We start from the raw sequence: 13163 nt of genomic DNA on the forward strand, positions 1-13163 counted from the left end.
AGGGCTGGGTGCTCTCAGGAGCCACAAACCTGGGACCTGTCGGAAGTCTGGGGCTCCAGGGCTGGGTGCTCTCAGGAGCCACAAACCTGGGACCTAAGTCCAGGAAGATCATCAGGGACTGCGCGTCTCTTCTGGGCCAATGTTGGTGGAGCTTTAGTTAAGGCTAAGGTTGAGGATCCTGGTGACAGATGCTTCCTGAATGCTGCTGGCTATCTGCTGCTGTGGCCTGATTCAAGCTGGAATATACAGTGTGGGCCCCTGCGGCATCCTCATCTCTCGCTGGGGGAAAATGGTGTCTTGACTTCTGACTGGTGATCAGAGTGATAGGGTACACTGTCTCTCATGCAAGCTGACTTCCTCTCAGTCTCTTGGAGTTACTTTTGGGTGTTTGAACTCTATATTTCGTTTATCTCCCTTGGCCAGTTCCCTGTGTCTTTCTGAGAGTACCATCCCAACCTCACCATCCTCTTGGGCTGGATATATGCCTGCTGGCATATTGCATAGGTCATGGCATGGTATATTCACCAGCCTGCATGGGTCTTTATGGTACCTGCTAGTTGGCGTTTTGAGAGCAGGGTAACCAGGTCCTGGGTAGATGTTGGTGAGATCAGTGTTGAGTGATGGAGACATTTGCCGGTGGCACCTGGCCCCAAATCTCTTCCCATGGCAGCCCTAAAGTATCATCAGGGCATTCCCCTTTGACGGCTAACTCACCTGGGGTCCCCAAGCACATGGCTACGCCCCCTTATCCTTTCCTTACCTATGCAAGTCATTTGTCTATTTCAGTGTGGCTGTGCTAGTATATGCCATTGGTCAAGCACGTCTTGGTGCTGCTGTGTTTTCAGATGTGATGGACGCTTTCGTCAGAAACCATAGTACAGGTCACGCTCTGCAGAGTTTAGGTACTTGGAATCATGGAGCCAGGAGCCTGCAGAATGGGGGATGAGATAGTAAGCCTCTATGAGTAAGGCCTACAGCAGGTCCCTGAGTTCAGGCGACCAGGTGAGCAACTGATGATTGCACAGGATGGGTATGTATTGATTACTGATATGTGTAAGGCTCTATCAATGAAGTGCTTGAATTTCTGTCTCTACCCCGATGGGCCAGTTATGCTTTGGGAATGTGGGACCAGGACCTTGAGGGTCTGAGATGCCAGAGTAGTGGTCATAGGCTCTTCACCTAGACAGTGGGCCTTTGGACCTGTGTGCTGTGTACTGTTTCCTCTCAGGATGTGGGACCCAGCTTTGGGGGTTCAGGATTCTTCTGCCTCTACCTCCTGAGTGCTGGAATGATAGGTATTTATCACCATGCCTGGCTTATACTCTGCTGGGTACCAAACCCAGGGACTTGTGTCTGTTAGGCAGGAACTCTGCCAACCAAACAGGACCCACAGCTCCTTGTTTTCTGCCTTATGTCTTATTGGTTGTGGTTGTCTGAAGGGAAGGAGCCAAGGCGAGGTAGACCACAGCACCATTATGATGAGTGGTGATATTGTAGAAAGACCTTCCCTGACCCTCAGCCACTTACAGCCTAGAAAAGTTAGAGGTCTTTAATCTGCAGGACCAGAAACCAGTTGCAGCATCTTTAGTGATGGGCGTCATCTCCCGCAGCTCCAGGGGTTCTGGCAGACCTGGATGGGAGGGCTCAGCTGTGTGCTTTTTTCTCTTCCCCATCTGCCTGTGGCTGGTTCCCTGGGACTTAACTCACAGACTAATTTCCTAGGCTAAAACCATTTTCCAGGTGGAAAGGGTCACCTTTGTCCTGGTTGTCTGAGCAAAAATCCTGGGCTGGTACTTCTGGCATTGGCTGGCTAGGATTTTAACCCGTGAGCACTCCGAACCCTGGACTAGAAAAGACAGTTAGGAGGTAGAGTATGTCTGTGCCGTACAGGAGAGAAGGCACATGCTCCCCACACTGATAACAGCAACTCAATGGCAAGTGGTTGTGTTTGTGTTTGAAGTGATCCCCAAAGAGACACGTGACAAGGGGTATGTCTGTGAGGAGGACCCTGCAGGTGGTCATGGCAGGTAGGGAAGCAAACTGTGCCAAGGTGGGAATGAAACCTGGTTCACTGACTCTTTCAACCTGGATCAAACTTTCTAGTCTCTAGGATCTAGAGAGTCTGATGCCGGGGGTGGGGGCAGTGGTTATTGTCAGCATATTTAAACACAATAGAATTTGGGGGAAATTTTCCGAGTGTAATACAATCCCTGGTATACAAGGAGGCATAATTACATTGAAACTCTACTCAGGGTACATGTCATTTCTTCCAAGAGGTTGGGCTCTGGAGATGGGCTACCTGTATTAGCTTTCGGGCCTAAGGAAGGATCTGGCCTGGTCTCAGTCATACGGCTATAGTAAAGGTCATTTGGACGATTCGCCACTTCTGGTCCTGGCTGTGGGAGCTTGATATCCCTGGCCCAGCAGATAATGCGCATCACCAGGCTGTGAATCACCTCCAGTTCCCAGCTTTCTGGATAGAGGAACAGGTTTTAAGTCCATTCCTCTGAGAGGACAATTCTGTGTGCTTAACACTCCTGGTTTTCCTGGAGATCTTTGGGCGCAATTCCGTTGTGCTGTGCTCCAAACCTGTCTGGGCTGGAGGTGACCACCCAAGGGAGCATGCCCTCATGGACAGCACCCTGAGCCTGCAGTCGCATTAATCAGAGTGGCAAGAGGGAAGTTGTGAACTAACGGGTGGGGACAGTGGCCGGTGCCACACATTAGGCTGAGAGGGAGATTTGTGTGGAAGGAACCCGACCCTCTGGACTTTGCTACCCAAAGGTAGGGGTCACAGGAGGACACAGAGGCCGAACAGGAGCATGGTAGCTCTGTTGACATAGTCATCATCATTGCTATCATTGTGTGTTGGGCATGTGGTTGGACGCCTGGCTTTTGAAGGTAGCAGGGGACGGCTGACAGGAGGAAACAGGCCCAAGAAACTCTTGGAGCAAGAGTTCTTGTGGTTCTGATGGACGTGAAGTTCTTCTTGGTGCCTTGTGGCCAAGCATGTTCCATGCACAGGACCCCATGGCTCCGTGTTGGGTGTACCTCTTTTGTGTGATGGGTTGTCATCTGCAGGGGAGCTGCCTAAGAGGTGGGTTCCTGACACACACACATCCTATGCACACCTGCGAGGCTCATTTGTATTGGAGTTTTTATTTTCTGTTTAAAATTTTTTTATTATAGTTCTCTCTCTCTCTCTCTCTCTCTCTCTCTCTCTCCCCCTTTCCCTCTTTTTCCACTCCATCCCCTTTATGGGAATTGGTTTTCTCCTACCATGTGGTCTAGGGGATGAAACTCAGGTCCTGAGGTTGACAGCAAGCGTCTTTACCTGCTGAGCATCTCGCCGGCTCTAGAGTCTGTTTCTGGTGATTTACCTGCAGCTGTTCCAGTCTCCCGGGATGAGGTGTGGGTGTGGTGGTCCTCAGCCGGCAGTGTTATTGCCGTGCTGTCTATCATGTGTTTAGGTCGCTTGGTGTGCCTTTGTCAAAGGCTGCAAGCTGGGCTCCTGTGGTAGGACTCTGGCACTTGTCCTCTGGGGTTGGGTAAGGGAGAAAGCATACAGCTTGTCAGAGGATGCGCATAGCCATGAAAGAGGCAGAGGTCTTGCAGGAGAATTTTGGTAGGCCAGGGAGGGTCAGGTAAAAAAGGGGAACGGAATAATTACAGCATACACTGGTCCAGCAGGGGTCTCTACATCTTAAGGAAGGGGAGATGGAGAGACTATGACAAGGCTAGAACGATGATCTGAGAAGTTCTTGCTCAGCACCAAATCCAGTATGAAGAGAAGCTTTCGCCTCTGAACCCAGGGAGGAAGTGTTGCATTTTGTGAAAAAAGTATGAATGTTTGTCTTCTGTGGGGCAGTGTGGGGGTTGGTTCTTTTAATTGCTCTTGCACTAGCTAAGGCTGTCAGGACCCAAACCGGATAGACCAGAGAAAGGGAGGGGGCCTGGCCAGCAATCAGTGTGATTAGAGAGTCTTGGGTAGGAAATGGTGAGAACTGTGCTCTCCCTGCTGCTCTCTGAGGGCCCTCCAGCGACTGTCGTCCCAGGCTGGCCCACTGACCGCGTGCCTCTCACCCCTGCAGGTTTCTCTTGGTCTTCTCCTGCCTTGTGCTTTCTGTATTTTCCACCATCAAGGAGTACGAGAAGAGCTCAGAGGGGGCCCTCTACATCTTGGTAAGCTGCACCCTTGGGCAGGGCAGCAGGGAGGAGAGGCCTGGTTGGGAAAGAGCCCTGGTTGATCCCATGGTGAAACCTCTGCTGTAGTCTTCCTCCCAAGTCTTGGAGCCCTCCAGTTATGTCCCTAACCCCTGAGTGTTTGAGCGAGTCAGGCCTTTGTATCCAGGGCTCCTCCAGAGCAGAAGGCTTTCGTGCATCCACAGCCAACGTTGCTTCCGGCTTTGTGATGCAGACCTCAAGCCCCTTCCTAGACTCCCAGTCCATAGCAGAAGTGACATCACAACAAACAGCTCTCACCGCCTCTCCTTCCCACCCGGCTCTCTGGAGTCTAAGTGCATAGGTGTTTCCACTGGAAGTGTGGGTGCTCCACAGAAGATGTGGGTGACGGGGTGGGAGGCCGTGATGCTCACTCACATAAATCCTGCGATGGGGCCGGGGTGGGCGTCATGGAAACAGTACGTAATTGCTCTGTTGCCGTTGGTAACGGAGGTGGCCCTTCAAGGAGAGCGATCCCACTAGGATGCTCTTCCACCCACTTTGCCCCCACTGCCCCGGGGCTGCCTGAATTCTAGAGGAACCCGCTCTCCCTTCGCTTTGACTAAGAACTCGCTCAGTGCCGGTGTCAGTGTGCCCACCCAGTACCCTGACACCAGAGCCTCCCACGCCATCTCAAACAGGACAGATATCGCTCAGAAGGGAGGCAGGAAGGGTGGTTCCTCTGGAGGTCTACAGGCCAGGACTTGCTGATAGCAGTGAGCCCTGGGAGAAGTGTATCTATAAGGGATTCAGTCCTGGCTGACGTGAGCTGGGGGACCTATGGGGTAGACCTGCAGCTCTAACTTCTAGCTCCTGAGCCATGGGACTTTATCTATCCCTGTCCTGAGACTGCCCGTGTACTATGCAGCCAGTCTTCCTAAGACCTGATAGTGTCTTATCTGTGCTCCTCCCACCTCCCAGGAAATCGTGACCATCGTGGTGTTTGGCGTTGAGTACTTTGTGAGGATTTGGGCTGCGGGCTGCTGCTGCCGGTATCGAGGCTGGAGGGGCAGGCTCAAGTTTGCCAGAAAGCCGTTCTGTGTGATTGGTGAGGCCTGGCTGACGTGGCCACCAGAGTTGGGTCTGGGGCAAGAGTTGCTTCTGTCTTGGCCACTGTGGGCTGAGTGAAAGGGGAGGGGTCTTCTGGAAGCCTTTCTTACTACTGACTTGGAGTTGGTGCCCCTGGCTGACAGGGCCTAGATGTTGGGAGGGACAAAGTGCTGGGCAGTCTTCCCTGGACACCACAGGTAGGCAGGGTGGGCACTGGGAACCACCCTTCCGCAGGCCCTACATGATCTTGTGTGTCTATGGGGCCATTGATCCTTTGGGGGTCCAGAGGAGGTGACCCTGGGCACTGTGCCTGTCTCCATAGATATCATGGTGCTGATTGCCTCCATCGCTGTGCTGGCTGCCGGCTCCCAGGGAAATGTCTTTGCCACATCTGCGCTTCGGAGCCTGCGGTTCCTGCAGATCTTACGTATGATCCGTATGGACCGGAGGGGTGGCACCTGGAAGCTCCTGGGATCCGTGGTGTATGCTCACAGCAAGGTGAGCCCTGGCCCAGCCTGGGTCTTGCTGGTTACCCTGGCTCCAAAGTCTGGGAGTGCTCTAAAGTGGATGTAACCAGGGACCAGATATGGACAATCTTCCCCCTTCCTTCCTCACCTGTCCCCAGAAGCTCTTTTCTATTTTTAGTTTGAGCTGCCCTCCCTATAGCTGGCAGCCCCTGTAGCTGAGTGTTTCCCTTCCTGGTTCTGAGGGCCTGGATCGATACTATGCCTGAATCACCTGCGTAGGGATTGTTTAAGGTGTGGCTTGTGGTGGCTGCTGACCAGGGAACTCATGGGATGACTGTGGGCACACAATCTGTGTTGAAGGAGTTCTCAGTGGCCAAGACCTGTACTATTGGGCCTCACGATGGACTCATTGAGTCAAATGCTCTCTACCCTGCTAGCCCACCCCCCCTTTTTGGCCATGGTGGTGTGGGAGCAGGCACTGGACCCTGGGGAAATTGAGCTCCCTGGAACCTGGTCTCTCCCTTCCTTCATTGTACTCTCAATTTTAGGAACTGAGTGTATACCTGTTTAGGCCTGCACCCCCTTTTGAGGCTATCTCCACAGTATCCAGTGCTGGGACATCAATTCCTGGCTTGGGGTATGTGTTCCCAGCCAAGAACAGGATGTTTACTGGGCTGTTGGATGCTCTGCTCCAAGGTTTAAAATATTCAGTTGAAAGAGTTGTGCTGGTCGGCCAGAAGTCACCCTTGATTGTCAGACAAGTCCTGCTGCCGGCCCTGACCAGTGTCTACTCTAGCAGTACCTTGTTGGCCTCACGAGGGGACTCTGTCCCCCAAAGCCCTTGAGGTGCACAGTTCAGAGCAGGGCTCTCATGCTTGACATTGTCTGAGTTGGCCCTAGTGGGGCAATGATATGTTCTCCTGCCTTTGCAGGAACTGGTGACTGCCTGGTACATCGGATTCCTCTGCCTCATCCTGGCTTCCTTTCTGGTGTATTTGGCAGAGAAGGGTGAGAATGACCACTTTGACACCTATGCAGATGCACTCTGGTGGGGCCTGGTAAGTCCTGGTCATGAATCACTTCCTCCTCCACGTCCTCCCCCCCCCCTTTTCTGTCCTGAAGATATACCCTGCCCCTTGGGACCTGGAGGAGAGACCTGACAGCCCTTAGGCTGACTGGGGTGGGCATGTCTCTTGGAGGCCCCCTGGTGGCTGGCTGTAGTCATGATGGAGATGACAGTTGAGGGTGCTGTGGTTATTGTGTTGGTAGATGTGGTAGCAGACAGACAGACCGTCACCTGCTTGCCGTGAGAACATGGAAATTTCAGTTTAGATCTCCAGCACCCACGTAAAAGCTTGAGTGACCACACACACATACACACACACACACACACACACACACACACACACACTGCAAAGGGGGCCCTGACTCTCTGGGGCTTTTTTAGATGGTCTGCAACCTGCTGGCAGTGACCCCGACTTGCTGCTGCCCAAATGCCAGAACCTTACCTGGCCTTTATGCCTGAGGCTCCCCATGCTGGACTCTGAATACTCCAGAAGTCCCCTGCCATTGTCCCTTTTCAGAGGGACTGTTAGACACCGTTGGACTTCTGCTTGGAGTGGGCAAGGATGACAGGCTTCCTGGATCCCTTTTTTTCTGAAGACCACACTAGTCCTGAGATCCATCCCAATCAGAGAGAAATTGGTTTCTTGTAGTCCCTCCTACTCCAATACTCTGGACTCCTTAGAGGTTCAGGGAAGAGGCTGTTGTCACCTGAAAACCCATGAGATGGTGATCTAGACAGGTGCTGCACTTGCAGTCTCTGGGAGAGGATCAGACAGCGTCCCCGGGGATGAAGCCACAGGGTAGTTTATTAATGATCTTCCTAATGTCCTCCTGGGGAGGAGCAGGCCTGTGGGAATGAAGTGAATTTAAGGCTGGGAGGTAAGTAGCAATGGCGAGCGTGTGATGGGCACAGGGCGGGAGCAGCTGGACTGTCTGCGTACCCAGGCTCTGCCACAGGAATCAGCTTGGCGCCCAGGAGATCTGAGCTGTAACCAGCTGGCCCTGGGTCCTGGAAGGTGATGCAGTCCATTCTCTTCAGAATTTTTTGGGCCTAGGCCTTTCTTCTCTCCCAGAACTGAAGCAAACATTTTATCATTATTGTTTCGAAGTAATTCTTGTATTTTAAAATGTCTGCTGGTTCCTAAAATACAGCCCCCTCACTGCTACTCATTTGTGTTCTTGGCCACCCTCTCTCTGCCACCACTGCCCTCCTCCCCTCCTGAGAGACTGTCCCCATCATCCCTGAACCCTACTCTCCTTGCCCTCTATGGACCCTGGCATCCTTGCACTTCCTGTCAGTTCACTGATGCCCCCTACTTCTGAGCACAGAGCAGGGGCTTAGATACATCAGCACCTCGCCTGGTGGCAACTGATGTCCTTGTTTGGTTCTGGTGTGTACTGTGTAGCCCACCCATCTCAAGTGTTCCCTAGAGTCTTGGGAATGAAGAGAGATTGGGGTTTGGTAGGATCGAAGGATAAAGGACAGCCTTGCTGACCCTGGCCTTGCTTTGCCCTAACATGGGTTATGTAACAAGGGTGACCCTCCTGTCTGTCCAGCCCAAGTCTGAGTGGCTTCAGTGTCCAGCTGCCCCCAAAGATACAGGCAAACTACTTGGGAGAGCTTCCCACGACTGAGCAGGGATGTCTGGCCTGGGATTAAAGGCCTCTGGTAGGCCATTGCCAGTCTGCCCAAGTGACCGGAGCCTCCTGCCCCTCAGATCACCCTGACGACCATTGGCTATGGGGACAAGTACCCTCAGACCTGGAACGGGAGGCTGTTGGCCGCGACGTTCACCCTCATTGGCGTCTCATTCTTCGCCCTTCCTGCAGTGAGTCCTACACCCCTTCCTGCCCTAGGGGTGTTAGGGGGTGTCTCAGAGACTCCCTGTAAGACTTGCCCACAGGCCACCTGTGAACTGTCCCCATGGGGTTCACATTCCCTAGAGAGGTCCCATACCGGACCAGGCCTTTTGACACAGCTCTGTTGACTTCTGTGGTTATCCCATCTGAATGACCCTAGACAGTGGGGTCCTCATTCACCCTATACAGATTAGGATGGGCGTGCCAACTGCCGCCCTGGGGATGGCAGAGGGCAGCTGGCTGCAGCTGCCTTGTGGACAGAGCAGGTTAGGAGGGCTCCTGTTTGGGATCTGACCAGAGAGTCCCCCAAGCCTGGTCTCTAGGTGACAAGGTGCTAGGGAATTCCAAGGATGCAGGAAGCCCTTGTAGGCAAGGGTGAAGAGGGTCGTGGTCCCAGGGTGTGGTCTGACCTCAGTGACTTGCAGGGCATTTTGGGATCTGGCTTTGCTCTGAAAGTCCAAGAGCAGCACCGGCAAAAACACTTTGAGAAGCGGCGGAACCCTGCAGCAGGTCTGATCCAGGTGAGCCTCAGTCCCTGCTAAGGACCAGCCCCCGTTCTGATTCCACCTTACCTAGAAGGGAGTCCCCCCCCCAAGATTTTAGCATTGACAATGGCTGTACCAGGCTTTTCCATGTCTATGGATAGATCCATGTTTGGAAGACAAGATTATTTTCAGTATGAGAATAGTTCAGACAACCTGAGGTCACACACACCCAGTGACTCACGGTAGTGATGCTAGCTGGCCCTCTTCCCAGCGGGTTATTGGCTAAGGCCATACTGTCCCAGTAACCATGCAGATCTTTCCAGTGCCCTGTGGGTAGGTATCTCATCATATCTGTTCTGCAGCCATGAGACCCACATCTTAGAGATGTTGGCAGTTTGGCATCAAGTGGCTCTTGAACCACATCTGTGCTAATTCAGCCTAGCTGCTCAGCCTGTGGACACTGTGCTTTCCTTCACTGAGCTTATTCAGCTGGCCTTATCATTTAGGGGCAGATGGAATGTAGAACATCTGAACATGTGTGCAAGAAGACAGATATTTTTGCTGGACCCTAGAGCTGGCCAGGATTTCTTGCCAGCTGAATGTGGCCCTATATCTGTCTCTCTTTTCTAAAGGTGTGGCCTTCACAGATTCAACCTTGGGTCCAGCCTCTTTTTGTGTATGTATTACTACATAGCTTTTACCACAAAACACATGGCTACTGTTTCGTAATTGCAAAAAACCAAACCAAAACAAAACAAAACAAAAAACCCAAACAACAACAACAACAACAAAAAAAAAACCAAAATGCCCATTTGAAAAGAAAATGACTGCATGCCCACGGGATCCAAAGGTTTAACAGAAGGCAGCAAAATCATATACTCCTCTCAAAGGCCATTCAGCAGCTGCCTAGGAGTCTTCCAAAAGTCAGAAATGACACCAAAGAGCAACAACATTTCCCTGCTTTACCCACAAGTGACAGAGGATATCTGTGGGTGAAGTCTCTCTGCCTTACCTGCACGGTTTTCCCCGTGACTTCAAGATGGCTTCGAGAGCTTCAAGATATCTCCAACCCATTTATGATGCAAGGCCGTAGAGTAATTGATCAAAATGTCCTTCCTCTGAGTGAAGTTGGCCTTCCTGCATGTTTGGGGGCCAAAGATTTGGTTAGCGGTGACCCCAGTAACCTTGAGGTAGGGGCAAGGGTATAAAGACTAGTTTTTCAAGAGATTTATCACTTGGGTATGATTCTGGATCCCAAGCAGAAAAATGCCTGAAGGGGAGTCTCAGAGGAGGTACCAGGGCCTCCTAAGCTCTCAAAGTATCGCCATTCTGTAGAAGTCAGTCTGACCAACCTGGACTCCATGTGCTTGATGTAACTGAACTATTGATGGAGACCAAAGCAAGTCATCCCATGTTCATGGACTAGAAGACTTCATCGCGTTAAAATGCTCTTCCCAAACATTGGTATGCAGGTCCATTGCATTGGTCATAAGTCCAACGACTTCCACCCCTAATCCTAAGGTGTCTATGGAATTATGACAGACTCTGAATATCCAGGCAGTGCTGAGGCAGGAGAACAAAGTATGGGGACTCACACTTTCAGCTTCTAAATTACAAAGCTGTGGTCATCAAAACGGTGTAGTTTTCATGTAAGGGCAGGTACACCAGCAGAACAGTGAGTGCCCATTTGAGTTAGCCCATCTGCAGGCTGCTTACAGATGAGAACTGTTTCAATCCATGGTGTTGGACAAATGGAGACCGGTTTTGTTATTGTTACTGCTTTTTTTGCTTGTTTTGTAACAGAAGCTGGCCTCAAACTCATGTGATCCTCTTGCCTCAGCCTCCTAAGTTCTGTACCACAGACATCATACTCTGTTTGGAGTTTTGTTTTCTTTTTCAGTGATGTGGTGCTTGCTTGTGTTCCCAGAACTCTGGAGACGGAGGCATGAAGATCTCGAGCTTGAGGCTAGGCTGGGATGTATAATGAGACCTTGCCTTAAATAAAAGAGTTAAGACTATTAAACACTTCAGAAGTAAACAAGATTTATTGTTTTTATCTTTTATGTATGATACCAAAAATCACAAAGGTAACAAAAGAAAACAATTAGAGAACATTAAAATTAAAAACTTGTTCCTCAAAGGACATTCAAGAATGAAAAGACAACCCATAGAATGGGAGAAAAGTTTGGAAATGAACTTAATATCCAGAATATATAAAGAACTCCAAAAAACTCAATCACAAAAAGACAAACAACTCGGAAGGACTCAAAGAGACATTTTTTCCAAGAAGAGAGACAACTGGCCATGAGCCTGTGAAAAGATGCTATGTTATTAGAGAAATGAAAATTAAATCATGACTCACTGGAATGGTTAAAACTTTAAAAAATGGAAAATATGTGTTGGTGGGGACTTGGTGGCATTGGGACTTTACATATCACTGAGGGGATGTGTGGTACAGCAACCACTCTGAAGACAATAATCAGAGCTGGGCTCACTGGTAGAGCTCTTGGCTCCCACGTGCAAGGCTCTGGATTCTACCCTCAGCACCGAAAAGAAAAGAAAAACAGAAAAGAAAGTGACACATGGAATTGTTTCCTTACCCACACGTTCTCTCCTTTGTTAGAACCCAGAACAGGTATTGAGCCAAAAGCTTCCGTGTTTATCATGCTCTATACATAACAGCCAGAATATGGGATAGCTATGATCCCTGGAGGATGATCAAAGTGCATGTGACATACCTGTACAACCAAGTGTTTCGTCAGGAAAGGGATGGAGCTGAGTGCACACTGAAGTTCAGGTCAGCTCTGAGGGCCTTTCCCTCCATGTAAGAAACTAACAGACCATACATATAATCGTGGTTAGGAAATTTCCAAAGCAGTTGAATCTCTCGAGACTAAAAGGCTGATGCTGCCAGAGCCTGGGAGGAGGCTGGAATGGAAGTGTGGACGGATGGGCATGCCTTTCTGAGGGTGAGAAGTGTGGACGGATGGGCATGCCTTTCTGAGGGTGAGAGGCTGTGGTTAGATAGCGGCATGGTGACACAATGGCGTGGGTACTTCAAAGCAGTCAAAGTGATGGACTTTATGTTGTGTGGATTATGTTGCATATACAAAACAAAACGTAACAACAACAGCAACAAAGTATAGGGAATGGAAAGAAGCCCGAGCCAGTGAGGAAGACCGAGCCTGCGCCATCTTGCCTGGAGGAAGGAGCTACCTCCTTACTTTACCTCCCTCCCTAGGTCTCATGGGGTTGGGTTAGGACTGGGGAGGGCAATGAAGTCACCCACTCGATGTCAGGAGAGACGGAAGAGAAGATCACCAAGGCTCGCTGTGAGCCAGAGCAAGTATCTCCCACACCCTGAGGCTGTGGGGTGAGGACAGGCACGGGGGCTGAGGTCCCTGGAGCGGGGTAGCCTCAGCCCAGCTGCAACCATCTCACCTCTTTCCACTGCAGTCTGCCTGGAGATTCTATGCGACTAACCTCTCACGCACCGACCTGCACTCCACATGGCAGTACTACGAGCGTACAGTCACTGTCCCCATGTACAGGTACCGCGCCAGGCCCGGCCTCCCCACCCTGCACGGTGGTTTGCTTTTTAATTTCCATTTGTTCTTTACCCCATTGGTTTTTATTTCTTCTTTTTCCCCATGCGTATGTATTTTTCCACAAAGGATTCTGTGTGGTTTATTTCACCGTGTTGATTTTGTTCTTTGTTTTACAGTGTCATGGCTTTTATTTCTTACTCTTGTTCCCATCCTTTTACTTTCCACTCCTCTTTGAGGAACATTGTGTTGTGATCCCCACCCCAAGCTGTTCCGTGAGATGAGTGATGGCCTTAGTGCTGCAATGCCAAAGAAGGGCAGTGGTGACTGTGTTCTTCTGACTGTGTTCTCCAGAAGAGACCAGGGTGATGATGGTATGTGTGAGTGAGTGACTGAGTGTGTGTGTGTGTGAGTGACTGAGTGTGTGTGTGTGCGTGAGTGAGCGTGTGTGCACGCACGTGTGTGTGTAC

The 13163-nt window shown here is 50.8% G+C and overlaps 1 protein-coding gene across 13 annotated transcripts in view; it reads left to right on the forward strand.

The window, feature by feature from the left end:
• The window catches only part of Kcnq2 (potassium voltage-gated channel subfamily Q member 2), a 59850-nt gene that overhangs the window by 17108 nt on the left and 29579 nt on the right, over positions 1-13163 (forward strand). For all 13 annotated transcript variants that reach the window (XM_026787142.1, XM_026787143.1, XM_026787146.1 and 10 more), the window contains exons 2-8: positions 4092-4182; positions 5143-5269; positions 5594-5769; positions 6671-6796; positions 8522-8632; positions 9089-9184; positions 12605-12699. In XM_026787142.1, coding sequence (XP_026642943.1) covers positions 4092-4182; positions 5143-5269; positions 5594-5769; positions 6671-6796; positions 8522-8632; positions 9089-9184; positions 12605-12699 — 822 coding nt within the window. The remainder of the gene's footprint in view (positions 1-4091; positions 4183-5142; positions 5270-5593; positions 5770-6670; positions 6797-8521; positions 8633-9088; positions 9185-12604; positions 12700-13163) is intronic.

The sequence above is a fragment of the Microtus ochrogaster genome, linkage group LG8, assembly GCF_000317375.1.
Source record: "Microtus ochrogaster isolate Prairie Vole_2 linkage group LG8, MicOch1.0, whole genome shotgun sequence".
In the NCBI taxonomy this organism is placed as follows: Eukaryota; Metazoa; Chordata; class Mammalia; order Rodentia; family Cricetidae; genus Microtus; species Microtus ochrogaster.